The sequence below is a fragment of the Triturus cristatus genome, chromosome 2_2 (genome assembly GCF_964204655.1).
Source record: "Triturus cristatus chromosome 2_2, aTriCri1.1, whole genome shotgun sequence".
Taxonomy (NCBI): domain Eukaryota; kingdom Metazoa; phylum Chordata; class Amphibia; order Caudata; family Salamandridae; genus Triturus; species Triturus cristatus.
This window is the reverse complement of record NC_140582.1, coordinates 992,567,563-992,591,679: the sequence shown is the minus strand read 5'-3', so window position 1 is coordinate 992,591,679 and position 24,117 is coordinate 992,567,563. Positions and strand designations below refer to the sequence as shown.

Below are 24,117 nucleotides of genomic sequence, written 5' to 3'. Positions count from 1 at the left end.
TTTTTGTCTTCCCTTGGCCCATCCAGGAAGGCTGATAAAAGCAGGATTCCAAGTTTCACACTTATAGGGCTTGGCTTTTGGGTTCTTCGAGCCAGCATTATCACTATCTACTGGCAGAGCCATCACATTACAAAAAGAATGTGTTTGCACTGCACAAAGAAGTAATTTTGAAAATGAACCATCTCAAACTGGGTTCTGAACTGTAGGCAGTGGATTTGCATCCCCTTCTGAAAATCGCATATAAAGATGGGGGCCACACTTTCCCACTTGGTTCCATTTCCAATTGCTTGGTGAAGCAGGGGTGGGGTATCCACAGAATACTAAAAGAGCCACCCAAAGATGTGATACAGCTACTTAACCACAGAGAAGAGCAACCCAGAAGAAGCAGTTTAGTAAGTGATTGTGTTTCCAGAGCCTGCCTGCTTGACCAGAGGGTCTCCGATCTTCACCAAAGACCAGGTCTGTATGCCGAACGATCCACCAGAGCGTCAGCTCCAGCAACCATCACAGAGAAAAGTAGAGGCAGAGGGCATACACTGATTCTGCTTTTGCTGCATCCAGAGCACCATGATCGATTTTTAAGTTGGCTAAAACTGATTTGATGGGACTTTTAATGTTAACTTTAACCCACATACAAGAATTGCAGTGTCGAAGAGTATCGACTGACATCTGCATTATAGAATCAAAGAAAGCTGCTCCACTTTATCTATTGAGCCTGTACCAGGGTTAAAGCATAAAAGTTTATTTTTCTATGTGTAGTGAACTTCCTCCACCACCCAAAGTTGCATCCGGGTAGTTCTACCTTAACTCAATGTACCATAATAGATTTTTGCCACGATTACAATACTTTGCTTTTCTTAAAACAAAAGCGCAGGGCTGGACATTTGCCTATTCTTGATTTGTTGAGTTCTGAGTCTCTACCTCCCAAACTATTTCCCTGAGATGCCTTGTATTCCTCGACCTCACAAAGAGTCAACTGAAGTAGGGGTGCACTTGTTGCATTTTACAGTGCTATTGAAGCACTTACAACAGGATACCAATGGCAAAGGGCCCCAACCACCATGGTAACCCATACTTGCCCTGTGGCCCTGAAATGGGTTCTAACACCCTATGATTTACAACAGTCTAACTTTTATCATAGAGTTTCTGACTATGAAAAGTGTGATTTTTAAAATTGTAACACAGCTGGGACATTGAACACTAAATTATGTTGACTGTATCAAATTGCTGGCACCATATAGTGTTTTCTAAAAATATGGCTGAACAAATGAGTATCACCATCTCTGAAGTGTAGGTAATTTCTCAGGTGCATAGTCCTGTGTAAGAGACTTAGAAGATAGGAAACACATAGTACGTTTTGTTTTATTTTTCAATCCCCAAGACAGTCCTTGATTTACTGTGTGTTACAGTTAATACATGAGTGCATTTTCTCAACACACGTCCCAAATTAAAACGGAAGAGCCAGGAGGAAGTCTAACTGCTGCATTTGTTTTCACTGGCCTATCCTTCAAGAAAATAAAAAAATCCACCAACCATTTCCTGCTTTGCAACCCATTAGACGTATGTTCTATTATCACTGTGCCCCTGGAATAAAGCTACACACAGCTAAAGAGCTACAGTCTTGGGTAGCTTGTGTTCCAGTACAGGGAGGACCTGAGTTCAAACTGTGGTGGAATAGTGTGCAAAATACCAATGGACTGCAAATGCAGTACTGAGTAATTACCAGTGGCTGAGATTTATTCAAGTATTCCGCTCATCAGTTTTTTGTATACTTAGGGCTTGATTTATCAAGATTTTGCATCGCCCTAGCACCACGCAAAGGGGCACCAGGGCGACGCAAAACATAAGTGAGATTTATCAAGCCAGGCAAGGCCACCTTGCGTGGCCTTCCCTGCATGGCTTCATGAATCTAGAGTAACACAAGGCAGAGCAAATCGCTGCCTTATGTTGCTCTGCAGCAGGGAGGCGTTCCATGGGTGGAGCATGGGTGTTCCCATGCATCCTTCCTTAGAATTTATCTCATTCACAAATATACCAATAGTGGTAGACCTGGGAATGCCTCAAAATGCTACACCTCCCCACGTGAGGTGTAACAAGGAGAAATATCTTTCTTTCTCTACGTTTGTTCCTCTTACTATATGAGCTGCATTATGCGGGCCACATAGAAAGAGGAAAATGTGTCTCAGCATTGTTTTTGCGAAGGAAGGTGACCCCTTCGTGCACAAAAACAATTCTGGCTATAATGCAGGCACCCTTGCACCATGACACAATGGTGTCCACGTTGGCAAGAGGCAGCCTGAAGTGTGCCAGCACAAGGAAAGGAGGGCAATGAGCAGTATATTGTTAACTATGGCACATTCCTGCTCTTTTCCTTTCACGCAGCGCAGCAAGGTGGCTTGCTGTGTTGCGCTGCATGAATGAATGATAAATCTGGCCCTTAACCTTTACTCCTTGGCATCCATGAGCCAATAAAGTAGAGGAACAGGGACCTGCTGATGTCAGCATTCACATGCGTCTCAATTTACTTACGTTATTGAGCACATTATCTCTGACAGTATGGCAGAAGGTAACAATGAAAGCGTTCAGTGTGCTCTTAGAATTTACTGTTCTGGTTGAACATAATAAATCTAAAGTTTAGGGAATGATGGTATCTTTTTGAATTCATAGCACTGTAAGTAACAAGTGTTGATATTGCCTAATTTAATGTTCTTAATTTATTAACCGGTCGCTCCTCTCCACTGCTCTGCCTGCCTGTCGCTGCCTGGCACCTGCCCACCCTGTGACTACCGCCTGACGCCACTTACCTGGTTTCATGCCGCTGCCGCCTCCTGCCTGCTGCCTGCTGCTTCTCAGGTACCGCCTGTCGCTTTCCTGCCGCTGCTGCCCCTCCTCGCCCGCTGACCGCCGCCGCTGCCCCGGTCACTTCACCTCCGTTTCCCGCCGTTTCCGCCGCCGCTGCCCCGCTCTCCTCCTTCCTGCTCCCGCCTCCGCCTGCAGTCCCGCCTCCCCTCACTGCCCATTGACCAACCCGCTCCCGCCTCCCAGCTGACCCTCCCTCCCGGCTCCTTATTTATGACACCCCCTGTGCGACCGCGCAGTGGACGCGCGCAGCGGGAGCACCGATTGAGCGCCGAAGGTGCGCCAAAGGTAAGCCCGTCTGCGCCCGTCCGCGCCTGGACCGCGCCCAGCACCAGACCCCCTGGTCCCCGCGCCCGCCAGCCCCCCCGCAGGACCTACAACTTCGCTACGCTCATCGCACTCAAAGCCGCCCGAGCCCCCGGATGCTACCGAGCGTCCCCGCGACGCACCCATGGACCCTTCGTCTGCCGATCCTGCAAGTTCTCCTGCCTCCGAACAGGCACCACGCCCACCAAGACGGACAACAGCAACCACCTCAAGTGCATCCTGATCAACACCCGCTCCGTCCACAGACACGCCGTGGAACTCTGGAACCTCCTCGACACCGCATCTCCAGACATCGCCTTCCTCACGGAAACCTGGATGAACGCCTCCTCAGCCCCCGACATCGCCATAGCCATCCCGGACGGCTACAAGATCATCAGGAAGGATCGCAACAACCAGACCGGAGGGGGCATCGCCATCGCTCACAAAAGCACCATTCACATCTCGACTGACTCCATCGACGCATTCAACACCGCCGAATACCTGCACTTCCAGATCCACACCAACCCCAAGACTACCCTCAGAGGCACCCTCATCTACAGACCCCCGGGACCACGCGCACAGTTCTGCGAAGACATCACGGACTTCATCAGCCCTCACGCCCTACTCTCCGCCGACTACATCCTCCTCGGGGACCTCAACTTCCACCTGGAGAACAACAACGACCGCAACACCACCGCCCTGCTGGACAACCTCGCCAACCTCGGACTCAAGCAACTGGTCAACTCCCCCACCCACTACACCGGCCACACGCTCGACCCCCTCTTCTCATCCAGCAAGCACGTCACCTTCAGCCACTGCACTGGACTTCACTGGACTGACCACAGCTGCGTCCACTTCAGCTTCAAGAAGAACACGGTCCACCACCACCCGAAGCAGGTTCCCCACAGAAACTGGAGCAAGATCACTGTCGACCAGCTCACCACCTCCCTCAGCCAGAACCCACCGGTCAGGACAACGGACCCTAACACAGCAGCCCTCGACCTCACGCAATGGCTGACCTCCTGTGCCGACGACCTCGCCCCACTGAAGAACCCACTCACCAGGCCCAGAAGCAAGAAGGCCCCCTGGTTCACCGACGAACTCAAGGACTCCAAGAAGACCTGCCGCACCCTCGAGAAGGCCTGGCTCCTAGACAAGACCACCGACAACATGACCGCCCTCAAACTCGCCACCTGCAGACATCACCAGCTCATCCGCACCACCAAGAAGAAATCTTTGAAGGAACGACTGGACAAGAACGCCCATGACAGCAAGGAGCTCTTCAACATCGTCAAGGAGTTCTCCAACCCCAGCATCGGCAACAACGACATCACTCCCTTGCAGGACCTCTGCGACTCCCTCGCCTCGTACTTCCACCGCAAGATCGCCGTCATCCACAACAGCTTCGGCGTTCCACCCCCGCACCCATCGACCGAACCTACGCACCCCGCCGCTATCCTCCAGACATGGACCGAAGTGCCCCCGAAGACACGACACGCATGATGAACACCATCCACTCCGGATCTCCGACCGACCCATGCCCCCACCATGTCTTCAACAAGGCCGCCTCTACCATCGCACCCCACCTCCGAGACATCATCAACGCCTCCTTCGACACAGCCACCTTCCCGGAGAGCTGGAAGCACGCCGAGCTCAGCGCACTACTGAAGAAACCAACAGCGGACCCGACCGACCTCAAAAACTTCCGCCCCATCTCGCTCCTTCCCTTCCCTGCCAAAGTCATCGAGAAGGTCGTCAACAAGCAGCTGGCTGCCTTCCTCGAGACGAACGGATCCCTCGACCCATCGCAATCCGGATTCAGAGCCAACCACAGCACCGAGACCGCCCTCATCGCAGCCACCGACGACATCCGAGCCCTGCTCGACAAAGGTGAAACAGCGGCACTCATCCTCCTTGACCTCTCCGCAGCATTTGACACTGTCTGCCACCGCACCCTAGTCCAACGCCTCAACGACACCGGCATCCAGGGGAATGCTCTGGAATGGATCATCTCATACCTCTCCAGCTGAACACTAGGAGAGTACGCCTCCCTCCGTTCCGCTCTGAGGCCACCGAAGTCATCTGCGGCGTCCCGCAAGGATTGTCGCTCAGCCCTACTCTCTTCAACATCTACATGAAACCCCTCGCTGCCATCGCACGCCAACACAACCTCAACATCAGTTCCTACGCTGATGACACCCAGCTGATTTTCTCCCTCACCAGAGACCCCGACACCGCCAAAGCCGGCCTACACGAAGGGATGAAAGACGTCGCCGAATGGATGAACATCAGCCGCCTGAAGTTGAACACGGACAAGACAGAAGTCCTCATCCTGGGACCGTCGCCCTCCGCATGGGACGACTCCTGGTGGCCCCCGGCCCTGGGCACCGCACCCAAGCCAACGGACCACGCACGCAACTTGGGCATCATCCTGGACTCCTCCCTATCGATGACCAGACAAGTCAACGCCGTCTCCTCATCTTGCTTCCACAACCTCCGCATGCTCCGCAAGATCTTCCAATGGATCCCGACCGAGACCAGGAAGACTGTCACCCAGGCCCTCGTCACCAGCAGACTAGACTACGGAAACACCCTCTACGCCGGTACAACAGCCAAGCTTCAGAAAAGACTTCAGCGTATCCAGAACGCCTCCGCCCGTCTCATCCTGGACGCCCCCCGACGCAGCCACATCTCGAGCCACCTGAGAGACCTGCACTGGCTCCCTGTCAACAAGAGGATCACGTTCAGACTCCTCACCCACGCACACAAATCCCTCCACGACCTGGGCCCAAGGTACCTCAACGACCGCCGGACCTTCTACACGCCCACCCGACAGCTACGATCCGCGAACCTCGCCCTCGCCGTCGTCCCTCGCATCCAGAGAGCCACCACCGGAGGAAGGTCCTTCTCCTACCTGGCGGCTAAGACATGGAACTCCCTGCTCGTCAACCTGCGGCTGACCCAGGACCACCTCGCCTTCCGGAAACAGCTCAAGACTTGGCTGTTCGAGCAGTAGCAGACCCCCTCCCCCAAGCGCCTTGAGACCCTTCCGGGTGAGTAGTGCGCGATATAAATTCCATGATTGATTGATTGATTGATTGAACCTCAGAAATATGAAGGGCTCAGTTGACCCAGTCAGGATTTGAACTTGTTACCTGTAGTTGATGCACAGATGCCAACAACATGCATTAAAATCTCATAGCCATCTTGTTGGCATATGGAAATGTGATCTAAAACTGCACACAATCTGATTAAACAAATTAATATTAAAATGTTGAAACTTGCTGCTCTAGAATACTGGTATGTTTGGTGCAAACTTCTAAATTCTTCAGAAATCTTTGGCAGTTGCAGTTTTCTAGGAGTATGTAGATGTGTTAAAGTTTCCAAGTATACTTTTCAGAACAAGGAAATGCAAATATTACTTTCCATATAAAACATGTTTATATACCCACGGAAAATATTTTCCTGGATAAAACTTAGGGTTCTATTTGCAAGGGTAAATCTACATATGTAGATTAACTACATGTAAATGTTCACCTTTATGTTTGAGTAACTTTACTACTTTTGGTTATTCACCATTCACAAGTATAAAGTTACTCGAAAGTGCAGACTTAACATGTTACCGTCCCTTGAATAAGTGGGGGAAGTTAAAAAAAATCATGTAAAACAGTAAAGCAACCACTAGTAGTGACTTGGATGCATATTTGATTTTCTGCACGGTACGCAAGGACTCCACAATCGGGACAGAGATCTTCCTTTGGTAAAGTATGGGGAAAAGTGTAAAAGTTTATTAAATATTTTCAAAAATGTTTTATGTTAATTATTTAATTTGAATTCATTTCAGATATTGATTATAATTTAAACAATATAAAAATGTACAGCATTAATAGCTTATCTTTAAAAAAAAGACGTTATTTGTAATATTTTAAACTATAACATATTGTTTCTGAAGTTTAAATCAAGAACAAAAATTCCCATCTTAAGTAATAAATGCATATTTATTCAGTAATAAAAGTAGTAAATAAATGTATAGAATCAATTACAATTACAATTATTTCAATTATTTTAATAACAATTCTAATACATTATTTTTTAAATAAAAAAGGCATAAAAAAAAATCTAATTTATGGATAGATATTTTAAATTAAATCATCTTTATTTATATGTGTGTAGAGATCTCTGCAGTTGGGGCAGAAATCTGCCAATAAAAGACAGTAGTGGTGAAGGTATAGACCTTAATACGTAGGTGTGTGAATAGCTGAAATGTACCATTATTAAATCATGGCATTTGACAATTTGCAATTTCCGCAAATATGATAGAATTTCCTCGTTTGCAAACAGGGAGAGTTTGCATGCGTATCTGGGTGGGTCTACCGGCACAAATTGTTCTTAGTGTTTACCAAATATTGGCAGGTACTGCTCTGCCGTTAAAGCATTCACAAATGTACTCCTGGCAAGGACAGGAATAAGTTTGTTACTAGGATGGAAAAGAGAAGCAAAGTTACATGTGGCATTTTGTTTCTACACGTGTATTTGAATACCTGGGGGCAGATTTACACGGTCTGGCGCATCTCTGCAAATCAGCAGGGATGCACCAGAAAACTTGCGCCACGCAAAACTACCCGTGCGCCACCACGGATGCGCCGCATTTACAATGCGGCGTGCTGTGGCGCACGGATAGGCAGATACGTGTCGTATCTGCCGGCGTAAGGTTGGCGCAGTGCTAAAGTCATGTCGCGGGCGACACACAACACCAGCACTGTTCCAACCCGGCCCATCTCCAACATGCTGCGTCTGGCCCTAAGCCTGCTTCAAGCAGGCCAAGGTTTTGATGCAGCGGCGTGGGAAAAGTGACTGAGTGAAATCTTGTGGATTTCACTCAGGCACTTTTCCGAGGCTTTCCTGCGACGGACCGCCCACGCTGCAACGGTACGCCCACATTATACCTGACGCAGGTCTAATGTGGCATAGGGGTTTACGGCATGACGCATATCGCTAGATGCCTCACGTTGTAAATCCATCGCAGTATGGCGCTTGCTTTACACCACCGCTGCGTCACAGAAGTGACTCAGCGGCGGCGCAAATGCATCGCAAGTGCCTCATAAATCTGCCCCCAGATTACTATTCTGCCTACATTGGAGTATTGTTGAAAATCTGTGACATGCACTTTTCCTAGACTGTACCTGAAATTGTTTGTAAATTCCAAAAAAGTTGAGAATCTGCTCTAAATGTAGGAGGCATATTGTGGGCAAAAATGTAGGATTTATTACAGAGCCAGATGCAAAATTGTGCACTGACTTTTCGCGAATACCGTCTAATTTTGCAAATTGACCTGCATATTCTGGGAAATTAGGTTGTTGGTTGAGGGGGGTTTAAGCCCTCCTCAAACTACAGCCACACAATCCTTGTCAGTGAGAGCCACAGTCACTAAATTACCCTGTGCTTAACCCTCTGTGAACTTGGAAAAAATCAGTCATGCTTAACTTAGAGGCAATGTGTAAAGTATTTATGTAGTAATCACACAGTAATAAAGTGAAAATACAACAGAAGAAAAACCCCACACTAATTTAGAAAAGTAGAGTAAAATGTAATCAATTATTTGACACCCAAATGACAAACATCCAATTTGTAGAAAATGAGATTGAATTTAAAAGAGTCATGGTAAGCATAGCGCCTAAAAGCACAAAGTGCCACTCATGGTTATCTGGTCATGTGAGACGAAGTGAACTTCACAAGTTCAGGCCGAGCGTGATGGAGCATGAGACAGATACAGGGACCAGATGAATCCTGCAGCAAAAGTTACCTTCTAAAGTCCAGTGCTACGTGTTCAGTTTACAATGGAGGAGGCTGCAAAGAGCAAGGAGAGCAAGGTCATCACAGTAGGATGAAGAGAAGGACGGTTGTCTTGGCAGGCACCTCTGTAGCATGAAGATCCTGTTCGGCATTGCTGAATGTCGTTGCTGAAGTTCCACACTGTCAATACTCTAGTGCGAAGTGCAGATCTTGTGTTGCCGGTCCGTTCACTGACAAAATATCGAAGCAAAAATATAGATGCCAAAAATATAGATAAGAAAATATAGACTGCAAAAATATCGACTCCCTATACTCAAACAGGAAAATACAAAAATATTGAATCAAAAATATCAAAGTTGAAAATATAGCTGAAAAAATATCGATTTAAAAATATGAGTAAAATAAAATAATATATTTGAAAGCTATAAAATCTTAATATTCTCTTTAAAAAAATATTATACATTTTAACTGAATATAAGAAATAAACGTCATTTAAAAAAATACACAAATATATTAATTTATACATATACATATATTTACTTTAAAGTAATGTATTAACTTTATCTTCATTTAATTTTGTAACTTTTAAATTATATAAAAATAGAATATATACATATATCAATAATTTAAAATAAAAAAAACATTCTATAATTAATTAAAATATTAAACAATTTAAAAAACTTAAAACGTACATTTCGCAATCCAATAAATACAACAGTAGGGAAAATGTTGGATAGCGGAATAATTACATTTACTATTCTAACTCCAATGGATACAAGAGTAGGTAAAGTGTTGAATAGCGGAGGGTTAAAAATTACTATTCCTACTCCAAAGAGTGCAACAGTAGGTAAAGTGTTGAATAGCCGAGGGGTCAAATTTGCTATTCCCACTTGAGTGAGTGCAAAAGTAGGGTAAATGTTGGATAGCGGAAGAATTAAATTTACTATTCCAACCCCAGTGAGTGCAACAGTAGAAAAAGTGTTGGATAGCGGAGGGGCAAAAATGACTATTCCCACTCCAAAGAGTGCAACAGTAGGGAAAGTGCTGGATAGAGAAGGGTTACAAATTACAATTCCCACTCCAGTGAGAGCAACAGTAGGGAAAGTATTGGATAGCAGAAGGGTAAAAATTACTATTCCCACTCCAGTGAGTGCAACAGTAGGGAAAGTGCTAGATAGCAGAGGGGTAAAAATTACTATTCCCACTCCAAAGAGTGCAACAGTAGGGAACGTGTAGGATAGTGGAGGGGTAAAAATTACTATTCCCACTCCAGTGAGAGCAGCAGTAGGGAAAGTCCTGGATAGTGAAGGGGTAAACATTACTATTCTGACTCCAGTGAGTGCAACAGTAGGGAAAGTGCTAGATAGCAGAGGGGTAAAAATTAATTTTCCCACTCCAAAGAGTGCAACAGTAGGGAACGTGTAGGATAGTGGAGGGGTAAAAATTACTATTCCCACTCCAGTGAGAGCAGCAGTAGGGAAAGTGCTGGATAGCGAAGGGGTAAAAATTACTATTCTGACTCCAGTGAGTGCAGCAGTAGGGAAAGTGCTACATAGTGGAGTTGAATAAATTACCATTCCGACACCAATGAGTGCAACAGTTGGGAATGTTTTGGAAAGCAGAGGGGTAAAAATTACTATTCCTACTCCAAAGAGCGCAACAGTAGAGAAAGTGTTGGATAGCGAGGGGTAAAATTTGCTATTCCCACTCCAGTGAGTGCAAAAGTAGGGTAAATATTGGATAGCGGAATAATTAAATTTACTATTCCAACCCCAGTGAGTGCAACAGTAGTAAAAGTGTTGGATAACGGAGGGGCAAAAATTACTATTCACACTCCAAAGAGTGCAACAGTAAGGAAAGTGCTGGATATCGAAGGGGTACAAATGACAATTCCCACTCCAGTGAGTGCAGCAGTAGGGAAAGTGTTGGATGGGGGAGGGGTAAAAATTACTATTCCCACTCCAGTTAGTGCAACAGTAGGGAAAGTGTTAGATAGCGGAGGGTTAAAATGACTATTCCCACTCCAAAGAGTGCAACAGTAGGGAAAGTGTTGGATAGCGTAGGGGTAAAAATTACTATTCCCACTCCAGTGGTTGCAACAGTAGGGAAAATGCTGGATAGCGAAGGGGCACAAAATACTATTCCTGCACAAGTGAGTGCAAAAGTAGGGAAAGTATTGGATAGCGGATGGGTAAAAATTACTATTCCCCCTCCAGTGAGTGCAACTGTAGGGAAAGTGCTGGATTGCGAAGGGGTAAAAATTATTATTCCCAATCCAGTGATTATAACAGTAGGGAAAGTGCTGGGCAGTGGATGGGTAAACATTACTATTCTGACTCCAGTAAGTTCAACAGTGGGGAAAGTGCTGGATAGCGGAGGGGTAAAAATCACTATTCCCACACCAGTGAGTGCAACAGTAGGGAAAGTGCTGGGTAGCGGTGGGGTAAAAATTACTATTCCCCCTCCAGTAAGTGCAACAGTAGGGAAAGTGCTGGGTAGAGGAGGGGTAAAAATTACTATTCCGACTTCAGTGAGTTCAACAGTAGGGGAAGTGCTGGATAGCGAAGGGGTAAATATGACTATTCCCACTCCAAAGAGTGCTACAGTAGGGAAAGTGCTGGATAGAGAAGGGTTACAAATTACAATTCCCACTCCAGTGAGATCAACAGTAGGGAAAGTATTGGTTAGCAGAAAGGTAAAAATTACTATTCCCACTCCAGTGAGTGCAACAGTAGGGAAAGTGCTAGATAGCAGAGGGGTAAAAATTACTATTCCCACTCCAAAGAGTGCAACAGTAGGGAACGTGTAGGATAGTGGAAGGGTAAAAATTACTATTCCCACTCCAGTGAGTGCAACAGTAGGGAAAGTGCTAGATAGCAGAGGGGTAAAAATTACTATTCCCACTCCAAAGAGTGCAACAGTAGGGAACGTGCATGATAATGGAGGGGTAAAAATTATAATTCCCACTCCAGTGAGAGCCGCAGTAGGGAAAGTGCTGGATAGCGAAGGGGTAAAAATTACTATTCTGACACCAGTGAGTGCAGCAGTAGGGAAAGTGCTACAGAGCGGAGTGGTATAAATTACTATTCCGACACCAGTGAGTGCAACAGTTGGGAACGTTTTGGAAAGCAGAGGGGTAAAAATTACTATTCCTACTCCAAAGTGTGCAACAGTAGAGAAAGTGCTGGATAGCGAGGGGTAAAATTTTGGATAGCGGAAGAATTAAATTTACTATTCCAACTCCAGTGAGTGCAACAGTAGGAAAAGTGTTGGATAATGGAGGGGCAAACATTACTATTCCCACTCCAAAGAGTGCAACAGTAAGGAAAGTGCTGGATAGCAAAGGGGTACAAATTACTATTCCCACTCCAGTGAGTGCAACAGTAGGGAAAGGTTTGGATGGGAGAGGGGTAAAAATTACTATTTCCACTCCAGTTAGTGCAACAGTAGGGAAAGTGCTAGATAGCGGAGGGTTAAAATTACTATTCCCACTCCAAAGAGTGCAACAGTAGGGAAAGTGTTGGATAGCTTAGGGGTAAAAATTACTATTCCCACTCGAGTGGTTGCAACAGTAGGGAAACTGCTGGATAGCGAAGGGGCACAAAATACTATTCCTGCACCAGTGAGTGCAAAAGTAGGGAAAGTATTGGATAGCGGATGGGTAAAAATTACTATTCCCCCTCCAGTGAGTGCAACTGTAGGGAAAGTGCTGGATTGCGAAGGGGTAAAAATTATTATTCCCAACCCAGTGATTATAACAGTAGGGAAAGTGCTGGGCAGTGGATGGGTAAAAATTACTATTCTGACTCCAGTAAGTTCAACAGTAGGGAAAGTGCTGGATAGCAGAGGGGTAAAAACTACTGTTCCCACACCAGTGAGTGCAACAGCAGGGAAAGTGCTGGGTAGCGGTGGGGTAAAAAATACTATTCCGAATCCAGTGAGTGCAACAGTAGGGAAAGTGCTGGGTAGCGGAGGAGTAAAAATTACTATTCCGACTTCATTGAGTTCAACAGTAGGGAAAGTGCTGGATAGCGGAGGGGTAAAAATCACTATTCCGACTCCAGTGAGTACAACTGTAGTGAACAAATTGGATAGCGGAGGGGTAAAAATTACTATTCCCACTTCAGTGAGTGCAACAGTAGGGAAAGTGCTGGATAGAGGAAGGGTATAAATTACTATTCCCACTCCAATGAGTGCAACAGTAGGGTAAGTGCTGGATAGCGGAGGGGTAAAATGTACTATTCCCACTCCAGTGAGTGCAACAGTAGGGAAAGTGTTGGATAGCAGAGAAACAAAAATGACTATGAACATTTAAACAATTTTAAAAATATTTAATAATCTTAAAAATATATCAACAATGTTTTAAAAATAGACGACTAAATATATTAAACATATAAAAAGAACACATATTATTTTATTAATTAATATAACAAAAAAGTACAAAAATAAATTAATAAATACATTTAGAAACAATATTCATTTAAAAGGAGCAAATAGTAACAAACAAACAAATATTTAAAATATAAATGTATTCATTTTATTTCCTACCCTATAACACCACACCAATAAAAAAAGACTTCAACATTTCTATTTATATTGATTTCCATAATTAACATAATTAATTATGAATTAAAAAAATATTATTAATAAAAAATAATAAACATTCTTTGAGTCCGCATTATTTAACACTATAATATCCACAACACACACCAACAAATAATTAAATTAAAAAAATACTTCCCACCCTTCCCATCATTTACACCTATAAACACCACAACTTAATTACACAATTACCATCATTAATTACTAATTAAGTAATTTAAATCAATTAACAACCAATTAATAATTCATCAATAAAAAATAAATTACTTCCCTCCTCTCCCACCATTTACACCTATAAACACCACAACACACACCTAAAATTAATTGCACAATTGCCATCATTAATTACTAATTAATAAATGTCATTTAATTAAATTACTTCCCACCATATTCCCCTATAAACCCACAACCCACTATGGAACTCAAAAACACAAAATTCAATAAAAAAATAATAACTACTAAAAATAATCAATACATTTTATATAATTAAATTACTTCCCACCCTATTCCCCTATAAACCCACAGCCCGCTACGAAACTAAAAAAGCAAAATTCAAATAATGTTTTTAATATCTACTAAAATTTTAACACATATAATAAACATACAAACAATTGTTATACAAAAAAACATACATCTCACACATTATATTTTTGCAAACAATATTAAACACTTCGATATTTTTACATCGCTCTTACTTACATAAAATCGATATTCTTGACCATGAGAATTTGTCTGTTGATATTCCTGACCCACGATATTTGTGCAATTTGATATTTTTTACTCAATATTTTGTCTCTGCACCTTGCCGGTCATTTCTAGCAGTCACTGTAGCATGAAGAGTCGGGTTCGCTGTAGCTTTATGTCAGTGTTGGGGAGCAAGATCTTGGCGAGGACAAGCCCATTCATGGATTTTTCCTTTTCTTTCCAGAGGAGCTTAACTATTGCCACACCAAGAGTCCAGGACCTATGGGGCACCTCTTGGGGATGAGGAACTCAATCTAGCAGAGGCAAGCAGGTCCAGTTGTATGTCCAGGCAGGTCCAGTGCTGTAGGTCTGCTAGGCATTTGCAGGGAGACCTTTGGTCAGAGGAATGCAGGGTTCGGGTCCAGTCTTCCTTCTCAGACATCAGGGCAGGACTCAAGCAGCAGAGGAGTCCTCTGGCAGCTGGGCAGTTCTTCTTCTGTAGCATTCATAGGTCCGGGAGTGTACTGAAGAGTGGGTCTGAGGGTCCCCTTTTTAGGTCTTGGCTCTTGGATCCGCTACTTGAGCCGCCCCACCCCCTCCCTCATTGCTGCTTGCCTACTTCTGTTAGGGTTGTATGGCTCACTGGGTGCCACACTTCTTTTTCTATCTTATTGTCTTTATTGATTTGGCTGAAAACATTCCAGAACCACTTGAGGTGACAGGAGATGCTGCTTTTTTATTTAACAATAACAGAAGGTGACTTTGATCAACACACATAGAGAAGTATAACAGACACCGATACAGTGACGTTTCTCATCCGAGATCTTCCGCTGCCAGCACAAAAGATCCACAACCTTTTTCTGGTTTAGGATGGGCTCGCTGTTTCTATTGGTGGAATTGTGTTATAAGAGCTTTCCTCCAATCTGATATGTGCACTCCCTTTTCAAACTGATGGAAAGTATTTTAAGGGGATGGGCAGAGCGAAATCGTCACTGTTTCAGAAGCCCATTATATTTTGTTTACAGTGTAGCTTATGTCAGGCACATCTTTGTTAAAATTAAACCAATGATTGAATTCGAGCGAATAGCCCGTGTCCTTACAGACGCCATGGATGGGTGCTTCTAAGCTGCTTATTATATTGATGGTTTTTCCTACTCTGTAGAATATGAAAACAGGCAGCTGCTTCCTCCATCAAAGCAAAAAGCAGTCTTATTTTTTAATTAACCAAGTGTTCATTTCGTCTGTTGCCAAAATTCTTGAGCTAAACAAAAGAGCAATTTTCGCACATTCTGTATTAACCAGACGCAAACAACTGACAGCACGTGATAAGCGTGTCTTCTTTTCGGAACTCGTTATCATTTGTGAAAAGCGGTGTTTTAATACATCTGCATCTAGACGGTCTTAATATGTATTTGCAATTGTATGATGTTTATCACATCTGGTTAGTTTCTGGCAGATTCACTTATTTCAAATAAGTGGGTTATGCAGCCCGCACCCTCTTAGAACATGTAAGAAAGATGCAAAATGCAAATATGAACCTGACTATGTCTAGAACTGGGGATTGTATGTATTTGATGTAAAAGGGCTGTTCTAAAGTGTCTTCTACAACCTACATAGAATCCCTTCCCCCTTTGCACTATGGGAGGGTTTTTTCATTCTTTAAAAGCCACAGAGCGAGGAGACTTTTGCCATCTGATGAACGTAGTTAATTTAGTTTTTTCTAAGTCATAATATTTTGATCCAAAATTACTTTTGCTTTTGTGTGGTGTATTTTGAATGCTTGCTACTTATTGAGTAGTGGATGTCGATTATGCTTGTTAACCTTCTATGCTCCCACTTTTCCCAGCACAATTTTTCGCAAACAGCGAGACACCCTTAATAACAATGCCCTTCTCACCCAGCAGGGCCCGCGGTGAAACTGCAAAGCGGTGATAAATCCAACCGCTTGAAGCAGGAGTCATCGGAAGACTCAAACACTCGTGGAGTGGAGGCAGAAATGGCTGCTTGTTGCCCTTCACCCTGTTTTAGCCTACTACAGGGGGGTGAGAGAACAGAAGAGAGAAACAATATTGAAGACTGCCAGCACTGCAGTAAAAAGACAACAAGAATTTAACTCCACATAATTCAACACAACGCCACACAAGTGCCACACCACACAAATCCACGCCCCATAATTCCACCACACACAACACATTTAAACATCACATAATTACCCGCGACACAATTCAGTTATACACTCCACATCATTCCACTAGATGTCACATAATTTCAAACCAATAAAATAAACTCCACACATTTCCACTCCGCTCCATGCCACATAAATCCAAACCATATAATTGCACTGCACACAACACAATTCAACTCAAGATAGTTCCACTACACATAACTGCACTCCAACCTACATAATTACACTTCACACTACAACTTGTGATCAGACTGGGATGGATCCCATGACTTCCAAGATGGCTGCCGCATCCTTACCTACAGGATGTGGTTATTCTGCTCTAGCTGTCCAGGACGGTCTCCGGAGGTTGTCACAGGACTTCAGAGCAATTTCAGGAGGGGGGGAACGAAGGTTTCTGATGGAAACAAGGACACTGAAGAAGATAACCGGAAAGATGAAACCTAGCAGAGAGACGCCAAAACTAGCAAGGGAGACAGCGGAATAGCCAAGCTGGGAGGAAAAGGCCAAAATGTTGATGCCATCCGAGTGTCCACTGCTGCCGGAAGACACCAGCATCACAGAGGGAGAGAACTGCTCTGGGAGCAATGTGACTCAGTCCAGCTCTCCCAGAGAGGATACGGACGCTGAGACTCCCACCGCCGCTGCCCAGGAGGGTCATGGCCTCAGGGAAGTGCCCAACACACATTTTTTCACCTTTAGGAGGTGGTGGGCAGGAGTGCGTGCTGCACGGTGTGATCAATAGATAGCTGGGAAGACCATTCTCTGAGTGTTGTACACACCAATACCTTTAGTTGCACTTCTCCATAGGGAAGTGTCCCTCAGTGCGCACTGCCAAGAGTTCAAATTAAATTAATTTTTTCAAATGATCTTGAATATTCCAAAAGTTCAAATCAAAAATTCTTTAATCCGTTATGTAATGGTTTGTACTCATTATCTCCATGGGATCATCACATAATTTCAAAAATCCATTCTTGGTTAATCGTGACTGATTCCTAATGGGGGAGGGGGTCCAAAATATAAGTATTCTCCTTTGTGAATCAGTTACCATCTCAGCTTGAGAGTCAAAACTGACATTGGTTTGTGACTGAAACTGTAGTCGCTAGCCATTGATAGAGACCTTACTGATGCACAATTTGGAGGAACGCCTAAAACTTCCCCTCTCCATTTTTGGCTCCACATTTTTTTTCCTAATTGCAAAATGGGATTAGTTCATTGGAAAATGGGATTTTTGCGGTTCAAAATCCTGTGATTTTGTGCACTGCAGGCTTAGTACAACTGGTTTCAAATTTCTACCTTTTCCCGAGGCACATATGTGCATCTATATTTGTCTACATCTGGCAGTATCACATTAAATCTAATACACCTTGTATTTCCTAAACTGATGTTCATAAATTCATAGGTAGATTAATGTTGCTATCCTGGTCACATAACAAATATGAGACCTTTACAATAAAAAATATTTGGTATGAAAAGTATATCTTGAATTTAAGAATACCTAAATATTTACACATAAAATGCATACTTTGGAAATCATGTAAATAAACATGTTTACTTGTGCACATTTCATAAAGGTCAAATACAATTTCTATCCTTTAAAGAAATGTTTGTGTCTCTATGTTAGCAAAAGATTTGAAAGCAAACACTGATATAAATCCAACATGAAGAGTTTACCTGTAAAGTAAGACACACTGTAAGCAATCCAAAGAAGAACGCCATCAAACCAAACCCTCCTATCAGAAGAGGTCTACGTCCAAGCCGTTCAATGGTCAGGCCCTTTAAAAAAAATCAAAACAGTATTGGTAATTGCATTGATATAGTTCTTACTAACCCTGGAGAGCTGTTAAATAAGGAGGTACATACGTTTGTATATTTGCTATGGTATGTAGTACAGTGAAAGTGTAGTTTGCCATCATTTCTGCAACAGAGTGCCTGCACTTTTTTTAATTGAATGGGAGAGTACCTGCACTTCTCAGCACTGCTGCATTACATTTAACCGGTTGTGTGCTTACGACGAGCCCAGCTCGTCATGAGGCACAGTGGAGCTGTGCTCTTGACGAGCTGGGCTCGTCACAGGGGTCACGCTCCGCCCACGCGCGATTGATTCCCCGCCTGTGCGGGAGAAGCAATTAGTGGGCGGAGTTGTAACAAGCTCAGCTCGTCATGAGCACAGCTCCACTGTGCCTCATGACGAGCTGGGCTCGTCACGAGCACGGCGCCGCCGCCCCCCTGCGGGGGTTAAGGAGGTACTGTGGATAGTGAGTGTCAGCTTCTATATTTCCATTTAAACAACAGGCTACAGGTAAATTGCACTTGATAGGTAAACGATTTAGCACTAGTGAAAGCAGTCTAACTCTCTGCAAGTGCTTCAAGTGGACATGTAAGTGGAGACACCAGGGAATTAATATATAAATAAAACTGGAGGTTGTGCTTTCAGTGGCACTGATTAGCACAACAATTCCAGTGCAATGGGAAGTCTACTCTCACACCAGGCTTATCCTGCTGGGCAATGGCATATCGTAAACTGATGCCTCCCTCTGTGGTCCCCTGAGACAGCTACCCAAAGAGCTTATGCCCATATTTATCATTGTGTTACGTCACCCTTGTGCCACGCAAGGGAGTACAAAGGCGAAGCAACACTAAAGTCAGATTTATCAAGCCATGCAAGGCCACCGCATGGCTTGATAAATCTGGAGTAATGCAAGGCAGCGTAAATCGCTGTCTTGCATTACCCTGTACCAGGGAGGCATTCCTTGGGTGGAGCGTGGGTGTTCCCATGCATCCAATCATAGATTTTGGCCCATTCCCAGATTTAACATTAGTGGTAGACCTGGGAATGGTACGCCTCCCCAGGGGAGGAGTAATGAGGCGATATATCTTTATTTCTCCTAGTTTTTTCCTTTTTTTTATGTGTGTGCTGCCTTCTGCACCCTTTCTCCATTGGAAGGCAGCCAAAAGTGTGCCTGCACAAGGAAAGGACAGGAATGTGCCGTATGATGTTAAATAGTGCGCATTCCTGTGCTTTCTCTTTCACCCAGTGCAGCAAGGTAGCTTGCTGCATTGCACGAAAGTATGATGTCCCCTTAGTGTGCACTGCAAGGGCAATTAGCATAGCTTTCAGTTGTTCTCAAGTGATTAAGCCGAGTAAACATTGCCTGTGGTCCCGTTAAAGAACGTGGGCCATATTATCAAGGAGCGATGCCCTTGTGAATTCCCATAGAAGCCCAGGTTCTGGTGTGAACCTGGGCTTCTATGGGAATTCACAAGGACATATTATCAAGCCCATTATCGCAGCTTTAGCGGCAGTTTCCTGCTGCTAAAGCGGAGATAATGTTATCGTGGTTCCTTGATAATATGGCCCTTGGAGATTCTCTGCTCAATTACATCAAAACTGCTCCGAAGTTGAAACTAAAGCAAAATAAAAAAAATCGAACTTAGTCTTTGCTGTAGGCAAGAGGTTTCCCCTTACCTTCTAGAAACAGATACCATAAATAAATGTGAAAACTGGTCAGAAGTCGACAGCGAAAACAGGGCTGGCCTTGAAATACTATTCGATCACTTTGGACTGTCAGTTAAGTAACATATGCCCACTAACCTTTGAAGGACACATATATTATTAATTCCTTCCCTCACTGAGTGATTTGCTCCAAATAGATTGACACGCAAAGAGCCCTGAAGAGTAGGTGCAGCAGATGCCGCAGTGACATGACAACAAGCTGGAGCAACGTCACAATCTTTTAAGGGTGATGAAGCCCCTACTGGCTCAGCAGCAGCCAACAGTGAAATTAAGATGCAAAAGGCAGTGTCTAAGCTCCAAGGACCCCAACCAAACAGGCAACTGGACTGACAATGTTTTAAAGGTGGAACAGTCAGAAAAAGGTACAGAAGATGGATGCACATGAAAATGGACTTACTTAGTTTCAAATTCAAATTCAAATTCAAAATCAGCTTTATTCTGTGCAACACAAGTCACCATAAAAGCACAACAATTATTATTACAAAAAATTTAAAATATACATACAACTACATTGACACAGTTTCGCATACATTTGTAGTATCTCTGCAGGTCATGGGGCACGCATTTACAATTTCAGATAGTTTAATACATGCTATCTACAGGATTTAAATATTAATAGATAAAAATGTATGAGCGTTCCCAAAATTGCTAGTGCCATATCTTTAGGAAAATAGTTAAAATATCACATCAGTGCAAGTGTCGCAATATTATCCACATTCAATTCAATTCATAAAACAGATGAAGCATGTTAATTGATACCTTCAGCCAAAGCTTGACCCTTGTTGCCCTCTGGTATTTCTTATTTTGAATGCAATTTTTAAAAAACTTGTTATACAAGCCAGGGTCAATGGGTCTTCGGCCCTTTGTAAATATAACAGCGCAACCTTGGCTTGTCTGAACTTACCCTTTTTTAAAATTCTGACTAGGTAACGACGCCTGGGAAAAGAATAAAAAGGGCATAACAATACAAAATGAAGGGTATCCTGCGGAGATTTGTTATCGCAGCCGCAGGTTCCCTTCTGCTCAACCGTAGTGGTGTAACCCAGAGGGTCCGCTAATAGATGGTGTATTAGGTTTAGCCTAAAACGAGTAAAAAGAAAACTGATTTGTGCGTTATGTATTATGCTTAGGGATGGTTCCATGCCGCCTACTGTCTTACTCATACTATAAGCACAGGCAAGGGTTTTCATACCTTCCTTGTCATTTCTGCAATCTGCAGCTTTAGTTAGGAGCAAACTCTTAATTCTATTCTTGTCTTGGCGAGTGATCGTTAGTGGATTGGTAAAAAGATCTGAGCAACCTATTCCCTCCAGTGTTGTTTTTACATATTTGAGCCAAGGAATACACATCCCTTTATCCCTGCTAATGCAGTCACTAACTTACTTAGTTAAATTAGGAGGCATGGGGAAAAGAAACTTTTGTAGGTACACAATGATGTAGATAATGCCAAGAGTAGAGCTAATTCAAAACAAATGATGATAGTGTGAGCAATTGTAAGATGCTTTTAATATTTGATTCTAGTAAGACACAAACTGAAACAGAACAATATCTGCTTTGGGTAAAGTAGAAGGTGAGAAATGAAAGGCAGACTCGATAGAACGTAAGGCAGACCTATTTTTTGTAATATTGAAGTGTATTGAGCAGTAGCTATTTCTGTAGCTTCATGTCTTGTTCGTTTCTGTTTCCTCACAGCAAACACCTAGATAAAGGTAAAAAAGCTACAGTCTATCATCATAAAAAGTAGTGAAGGTACATATTCGGGAAATGAAATATTGGATCTACTAACCTTTTGCAAACGTCTATGTACTATGTGTCTCTTAACTCTCACATCTAACATTTGGAAACGTTTGCAAACTCTTGCTCTAGAGTTCTAGATCTTATCTAAAGTTTCAGACTTCAGGAGGACCTGCCATAAAAAGTAACTGACTGACATTTCCATGGCATTAAATTGAATTTGTGCTTTGTCCTGCCCAAGGCTTCCCTTCCATCCCAAAAAAACAACTATGTCTCATTCTGCGTTGGGAAACTTGGAAAGGTTTCATCAGAAAATCTCTGAAGCTCCAGAGCTCGAGAGGGACGAACTGACTTCAAGTGTCTGTCCTCTGGGTCCAGAGCAGTGGCTATAATTCCAGAGACTGCCCACTCAAGAAGAATTATTCTTATCACAAAGTCTCAAATTCCCTTTCTACATCAGAACTTAAAACAAATGGAAGTTTTTCACACTTTTTTACTTACTCATTTAGAAAAATATGAAATATAAGCATCACTTTCTAAGTAGGAGATAGTGAACCATTTGAAAGTGTCACTCCTTTCTTCTCTTCTTTTTATACAAAGCTTATTATTTGTGACAGAACCTTTTGTTTGAGTCAGACACATCAGGAATTCTCTGAGTTAGCGTAAGCACTCTAGTAAATACTGCTTAGAAACATGGAGCAATGGTTTCTACTCTGGTTTGATATCTGGGATTTCTCCAGATCATGTTCAAACTCAGAAGTTATTAAGTTAGTGCATGCATGCATTGTAGACAGCACATTTTGGAAATTACACTTCTTTTATCTTTTCTTCTCCTTATACCAAGCTAATAAATTGTGGTTGTGTGCATTGTTCACATCACATACATTAAAAATATTGCAAGTTACAGAATGTGCTCTAGACAACGCAGCTCGGAAAACATGAACAGGTAGTTGCTGCTCTGGGTTTCAAATCTGTTTCTAATCCGTGATGACCTGAATCTATATGCTAACTCTTATGGTCAGAGTTTAAGCATGCACCGTGAACAATACAATTTCTTTAAAAATGGGTGCACATCCACCTTCTGTGCCTGTGAGCAAGCACAGATATGGCTCGTGATCTTGTTCCAAGAGATCTCTGTCACATTTTCAGTGCCAGTTTTAAAGATGTCAACTGTAACGACATGGTAGTAGATGGAATGACTGAATTAATCCCAGCAACTGGCAATGAGTCTCATGCTCACTGAACCATAAGACTCAAGCTACACCTTACTGATGAGCCCCACATAGGCAAAACAGGTCTGGAGTTGCTTGTGGTCCCATCTGGAGGGATTCTCACCTGGCAGTTCAGGATGGACTGTTCCCATGAGAAGCCGGGTCAGTACTGATTTTAATAAGACAAGCCTTTGTCTGGAGTGGCATGGTGTGTGGAAAACAATGGATGGAAATGTGGTCCAAGGGATTGTCAGTGGCTAAGATTGACTTAAACATTCAATCCATCGCCTTGCTGTATTGCAGTTGACACCCTACGTGCAACAGGTATGCTCAGACGTGGATCCTGTGCTCACTATACCATAGGACCCAAGCTACACCCTACTTACAAGCTTCAAGTAGGGAAAAACTGGTCTGGGTTTGATTGAGGTTTCTTCTGAAGGGGGCCTAACCTGCTAGTTCAGGACAGACTGTTCCCTGAAGCAGGTTTAGTACTGATTTGCATAAGGAAGACCTTTGTCTAGAGTGGCATAGTGGACAAAATTGTGGCCCCAGACAATAATCCACGACTGAGATTAATTCAAGCATTCCATCCATCCATCACCTTGTTGTTGCAATGTATTAGAAAAACAAGCTATATTAACATATAACTAAATGTAAAAGTGTAATATCTAGAAAAACATTATGACTCATAAAAGTATACAAATATATTGAAAGAAAACTACGTAGAAATGACCATGGGTCCATATCAAACCGGAAAGAATGGTTTTAGATGATCTGAAACTGTTACCTATCAACCATCCAAAGGTTATAATATAAATACATTTTAGATACAAACAAAAAGGTGAGTGATACTTACTGAAACAACCGAGGCCAGAATTTCAACGCCACCAGTGCTCAAAGTGATATAAGGGATGTTTTCCTTGCTAATTCCAGCATGTGTAAAAATACTATTTGTATAGAACCATATCTGTGAAAAATAAACAAAAGCAAAAATGCTTATTAAATGAGAAAAAAACACATGTAAGGTGTTAAGATGTTTAATTTGATGGATAAATCATGTATTCAACTGTTTGGCAGCAGTAATGTGTAGGTATTGGCTAAAGACAGCTTTATCTGATTGTTGTCTAGACCTATTAACTCCAATACATTAGAGTGGGCTTTGGGTCAGCTCCTTGCTCATGACTTGTCTATCTAACTTCCCTGATCCTGATTTGATGGCTTACCTTGAG

The 24,117-nt window shown here is 43.2% G+C and overlaps 1 protein-coding gene across 6 annotated transcripts in view; it reads right to left on the bottom strand.

The window, feature by feature from the left end:
* Positions 1 to 24,117, bottom strand: part of SLC2A9 (solute carrier family 2 member 9) — a 2,222,556-nt gene that overhangs the window by 630,284 nt on the left and 1,568,155 nt on the right. For 4 of the 6 annotated variants that reach the window (XM_085642418.1, XM_085642420.1, XM_085642422.1 and 1 more), the window contains 2 exons: positions 23,745 to 23,855; positions 18,101 to 18,202 (listed from right to left, as the gene is read on the bottom strand). In XM_085642418.1, coding sequence (XP_085498544.1) covers positions 18,101 to 18,202; positions 23,745 to 23,855 — 213 coding nt within the window. Of the gene's footprint in view, positions 1 to 18,100; positions 18,203 to 23,744; positions 23,858 to 24,117 lie in introns of all 6 variants that reach the window. The other 2 variants (XM_085642419.1, XM_085642421.1) reach the window with 1 other exon arrangement.